The sequence below is a fragment of the Neolamprologus multifasciatus genome, chromosome 10, assembly GCF_963576455.1.
Source record: "Neolamprologus multifasciatus chromosome 10, fNeoMul1.2, whole genome shotgun sequence".
In the NCBI taxonomy this organism is placed as follows: domain Eukaryota; kingdom Metazoa; phylum Chordata; class Actinopteri; order Cichliformes; family Cichlidae; genus Neolamprologus; species Neolamprologus multifasciatus.
Window position 1 is genome coordinate 2,496,392 of NC_140448.1, and position 6,000 is coordinate 2,502,391.

General features: G+C 44.7%; 1 protein-coding gene across 7 annotated transcripts in view; it reads right to left on the reverse strand.

Annotated features, from left to right (window-relative positions):
- igsf9bb (immunoglobulin superfamily, member 9Bb) overlaps positions 1–5,749 on the reverse strand; it is a 165,825-nt gene extending 160,076 nt beyond the window's left edge. For 5 of the 7 annotated variants that reach the window (XM_085174209.1, XM_085174207.1, XM_085174208.1 and 2 more), the window contains exon 1: positions 5,442–5,748. In XM_085174209.1, the coding sequence (XP_085030335.1) occupies positions 5,442–5,505 (64 nt within the window). In that variant the 5' untranslated portion in view covers positions 5,506–5,748. Of the gene's footprint in view, positions 1–5,441 lie in introns of all 7 variants that reach the window. The other 2 variants (XM_085174206.1, XM_085174214.1) reach the window with 2 other exon arrangements.
- Between the last annotated feature and the right edge of the window lie 251 nt (positions 5,750–6,000).

Below are 6,000 nucleotides of genomic sequence, written 5' to 3' on the forward strand. Positions count from 1 at the left end.
GAGAAGTACACACCCCCATCACCATCAACGACGCTGCTGTGGAGAGAGTGAGCAGCTTCCGGTTCCTTGGTGTACATCTGGCTGAAATGGTAAATGGTAAATGGCCTGTATTTGTATAGCGCCTTACTAGTCCCTAAGGACCCCAAAGCACTTTACACATTCAGTCATCCACACATTCACACACTGGTGATGGCAGCTACACTGTAGCCACAGCCACCCTGGGGCGCACTGACAGAAGCGAGGCTGCCAGACACTGGCGCCACCGGGCCCTCTGACCAAGGCTGAGGATCTTACGTGGTCAGTACACATAAACAAAACAGTGAAGAAGGCGCAGCAGCGCCTCTTCTTTCTCAGGAGACTGAAGAGATTCGGCATGAGCCCCCGCATCCTCAGGACCTTCTATCGCTGTGCCATTGAGAGCATCCTCACTGGATGCATCACCAACTGGTACGGCAACAGCACCGCTTACAACCGCAAAGCTCTCCAGAGAGTAGTGCGGTGCTCTGAACGGATAATTGGAGGTGTGCTTCCCTCCCTCCAAGACATCTACAGGAAGCGGTGCCTGAGGAAAGCCGGGAGGATCATCAAGGACTCCAGTCACCCCAGCCATAAACTCTTCAGACTACTTTCATCAGGAAGGTTCTGCAGCATCCGGTCCCGAACCAGCAGACTGAGAGACAGCTTTTTCCATCAGGCCATCAGACTGCTGAACACTTCATAGACACCTCACCTCCACTACTGGAACTTCAACATTATGCACTACATACTGTACATTAATGCCACTGTTTTGCACATGTCTCAACCAACTCTGTATATTTTTTATATATTTTATTTCATTGTTTACTCTATTTAATTTGTAAAATATATATATACACACACACGTAGAAAAACATATTAGTATACACATCCAGTAATGCATATACTATTATATATTGTACATATATTTATTAGTCTCAGATTTAGCCATTCTTATATTTTGCTTGTTTTACGTTATTGTATTTTTGCACAACTCTGTTGCTTGTGAAGCTCGCACACAAGAATTTCACTCACATGTACTGTACCAGTGTACCTGCACATGTGATGTGACAATAAAAGTGATTTGATTTGATTTGAAGAGCTTTATTACTATGTTATTACTGTAGACTCCAAATCCATTACAGGTTCTGAAGAATGACAAACAGGTAGCGATGCAAGGAAAAAGAGACGTCTTGGGCAGGATTGTTGTGCTTTTATTACTGTGGGCTCACGCTGTATTTTTAGTGGACTTAATGAATTGACAGAGCACACAGAGGACACAAACACAGACAGTTTCAACTGCTACTGACTGATCAGGTTAAGATCTTCATATTCATTTAACACTTACAGTGATACACTGTGTATAAGTGCTAATTATTGCTACCTCAGGTTTCACCAACGGTACATTCATGCTAAAATAACCTGGATGCTTATTGCAAAAGCATCTGGCTTATTTTTTTGTTTTTAAGCCAAATGTAAACTGAACCAAGTCTCTGTTTGTGGGTTTATTGGATCACACTGTTTATTTTCTCAGCAGTCCAAAAGAACTGAACAGAGCACAAACACATCAGAGTTAGAACCAGTCTACACAGATCATGAAAAATGATGAAAGCATTCTTAAAAGTGGACCTATTATGCTTCTCCTTATTTTTGTCTCATGTGTGTCCTGTTCAATTGACAGATGCTCATATTAAACATGAGCAAATAACAAAGTTTCAAATTTTAGCTCAGTGTATAGCTGTGGCTAAAAGCTTTAGCAGTGGCACAAACTTTGTCTTTGTCTCACTTCACTGATTTGTTTTTTACTTGCGTTACTTTTTACGTTTCAAATTAATGGAAAATTACTTTCGGCAGTGGCAACTAGGGCTGCTCAATTAATCGAATTTTAATCACGATTACGATCTGGGCTTTCAACAATCATTAAAAATGACTGAGCCGATTATTAGCCCCTCCCTCGTGCTTTACTCTCGCGCTGCTCCGTGTGGCAAATCGAGCGCACCTCTCTGCGTTTGGAACACGTGTCACAACAATTAAGAGCAGCGGTCTCCAACCTTTTTTGCGCCACGGACCGGTTTATGCCCGACAATATTTTCACGGACCGGCCTTTAAGGTGTCGCGGATAAATACAACAAAATAAAACTAGTACCGGTACCGAAAAAAAGAAGATTTATTCATAACACACGTGAAAAGACCCAGGAAAACCGAGTAAACGATAAAAACGATAACAAAATAACGCTGAAAACCGATAAAAACCCTGAAAACTATACATTTCACACCTGAGCCTCAACTCTCGCGGCCCGGTACCAAACGACTCACGGAGGCCCGGGGGTTGGGGACGGCTGATTAAGAGGACCCGAGGGAAGCTCGGAAAGCTAAGCAGAAGTTATTTGGAGAGGAGAGTGACTGCTGTAGGTTGAAAAGAGGTAAAAAAAAAAAACTTCAGTGGTGTGGAAACATTATGGGTTCGCGGAGTCAGACGTGGATCAAGTAGACATAGTGTGTAAACTTTGCTACAGTGTCGTAGCTGCACCACAGAGCAGTTAAAGTTCACTAAACATAGGTGTTTACATTTTTCATTTATTTTTTATATTGCAAACATTTGCACTGTTATCAGTATTTGCACTATTTTATATTATTTTTTGACAATCTTTAAAGTCATTATTCAACACATTGTTATTGTTAAATAAATATCGTCAAATAATCGAGATCTCAATTTCAGTGAAAATAATCGGGATTATCATTTTTGCCATAATCGAGCAGCCCTAGTGGCAACACTATCAAAGTTTTTACTATGAATGCATGCATCCCTGTGGCTCTTAAGCACGAGTTTCAGACTGCTCTAAACACTCTGTTTCAGAGAATGATGGGTATGATGTCATAGAAAAGGGCTATCTAGGTACCTAGGTCACACCTAGGGTCAGGGTGAGGAGTTATAAGGGTTGGCTGCCTCTTTTTAAGGTTAAGTTTTCAAGCACTTTAAGGATGCACAGCATCCTTCTTCAGTTATTTACACATAGGTCATGTCTACAGTAATGATCCTCAAGGCTTGAAATAGCACACAGTAATCAACGTATGAGTGAAATTGAATATTACATGAAGTGGTAAAAACTGCACAGGGAAATTCTCTTTTTCAAAGCAAACAGCCCCTACTTCCCACCTCCTATCCAGCCCTCTTGGCATGTTGTAGCATGTGTATTTATGTAGCAACTGAGTGGCATTTATCACACAGCTTATTTATAATTAGTTCACTTAGTCTGGGGGAGACAGCCTGTTAGTTGGCATATGTTCAGATCCTGGTTAAAGACACACTGCTCCCCAAGGGGATAGTAGAACGTTGACATGTGTGCATATGGTGTGTGTGTGTGTGTGTGAATGACAGCAGACAGTCGCTGCAGAGGGTGCCCTGAGCCTCCATTAACACAACCCACCATGTTGCTATCCCTCGGCTACCCAGCCGTGCTGAGAGAGACCACTAGAAACCTGGAGGGGAGCGAGTTCATCTGAGTGCATGGAAGAGGAAGACGACAGGGCAAATGTACAGAGAGAAAACGGGAAGAGGAGGCGACGAGAACCTGAGTCAGACAGGATAAGTGAGAGGAGGGAGAATGTTGGGAAGGGAAGGATGAAATAAGAGGAAGGAAGGCTGGAGAGAAAGAGAGGGAGAATGGTTCAAGTCCAAGGTTATCACATGGTTAAAGTCGAGCCACTTGCCAGCCGCCAGCTTGGGACAGCAGCGCTCTGATGCGAGGATGCTGCCCTGCGCCGCTTCTACCAGCCGGGCCGTTTGTCTCAGTGAGTGTGCCTGTGTGCTCAAAAATGGATGCTGCAGAGCTCCGTCACAGCACAAAGATCAGATGCATAACCTGACAGACTTCCTAAGGGGGAAGTCTTTACAAAACGCGAAACCAGCCACCATCGCTCCTCCTTCTACAAGTCGCCAGCTGTCCCAGACATTGAATGGCTTGGGGAAGCCGCTTAAAAACATCGCTCTAAGTCTCCTTCCTTTGGCAGGCGATGCTCAAGTGTATCCTTTTTAGGCTGCATATTACATAACTGTTTGCAGTGGAGCTAGCGGAGCCCTGTCTCACACGCCAGAATGATGTGAGCAAAAATAAACATAATAAAAAATCTGCAAGTGTCTGTTGTGTCAAAAGTCTGACACACAGTGGTGGACAGCTCGCTGACAGAATCCCTTCCTTATCATTTAATCATGCCGAAGCACATATGCCGTCCCAGTCGCCTGCATCTCTCCTCTCTCTCCAAGATGAGTGGGGGATTTTTAAGGTTAAAGCGCTATTGCAGCTTTGCTTGCCTGCCATATCCCTCCCTGTGCATGACATCATTGATGTGAGACAGACTCAGACTCCATGACACACTTTCAGACCAGTGAATTATATGTGGCTAGGAAATTATGCCATATGGAATTAAAGCTCAGACAATTAATTAACTGGTTCACAGACAGCTATGTGGATACTTTTGAGCTTTGGAGAGTTGATCAGACTGAACAAACAGTAACAATGTGCTATGTGAATTCTCTCAAGCTTTGGAGCGCTGATAAGGCAGAACAAACTGTAACAATATGTCAACTTAGCTTTAAGAAAATCATAATTTTTCACTGTTTTTTGTCCTTTTTTGACCAAAAGACTGCCTCCCACACTGATGATCTCTGAATATAAAGCTTGCACTTAACCCTCTCAGAAGAAGTCCCTCAGCGCCCCATGGAAAGGTTATGACCCGTCACCCATGACGTCAACAAGCCAAGAAATCTGAAGTCATCACAACTTGTCATTAGTGCGTGAAAAGCAGCCTGAAGAGTGACGACAACCGTGTGAATTCCCCTAAATGTCAAAGTTCTCCCTCTAGCGGACAAAGTCCGCCACAACAGAGCTTCAGCCGCTCCCCAGGAAGAGGTTAATCCATTCATAGCATTATAATGACATCTACACCAGCGCACCATACTAATCACATCTGCCTTCAGATTTCAGCAGCTGCAGACCGGCGTGGAGCTCAGTGAGACAGGCTGCTACAGCTGCGAGAGCCCAAACTCACGCGTCTCGGGAGGAATATGCCAACCCAAATAGACTGCAAAATCTGTCACTCTGGAGCCAAAAACGTCACAACTTCGGCAGTGCCATTTATCAATGATAACCACAATTTCCCGAGATACATTACGGCGGGAATAAGCATGTTTAAACCAGGTTTATCCTCCGCCTTTTTTTCTTTTAACGGTGGACCGGTCCCTTATCCTTTACCCACTCAGGTGATGAACACACGTATGAACTTGTTTTGACATTTTCCCATAGAGCCGACACAGTCAGAGTGAGCTAATAAGAAAAGCATTAAAAGCCATTTCATAGTTTGAACGTGCCAAAGTGAAAACTTGAGCAAAGAGCACCCGCGGACACACACACTGCACTTCGACTCACCTTGAGCGGCCGTTCCTCGGGTGCTGAATACACTTGCTATCAAAGTGGCCACATACCAAATCATAGTACTATTGCCGACCAGAAATAAATCTCATCATATCTCAAAGTGCCCCTTTCGGTGAATCTCTCATCGCCGAGTGCCCCAGGACAAACTGAAGCGGGCCGGTATCCTTGTCTTCTTGTTAACCGAGCCCTGGACACTTTTCCATCGGCGCTTCCCCCTCTCTCTTCCCCTCTCCTCCGCTCTCCACTCGCATCCTGAGTTGGATCACCTGCGCCAATGGGACGAGAGCAGGCGACGCTGTGAAACCAAGCGCGAGCCTTTAGATATCCACGAGCCCGCCTCCACACCCGTTTCATTGAAGGGTGTGGGTGGGTTCCGGACTCTGATTGGTTACCTGCGCTGTCGTTTTTCGAGTTGGAGTGATGCGTTCCTGGCATGTGGTGAGGCTCGGAGGTTCTGCACCTCTGCTCGGTGGAGCACCCAGGAATAGCTGCTCGTCGCTGGCTTTTTGTGGTTTGTTTGTTTCAGTGCGAATAAACTTACATTAACAGCTGT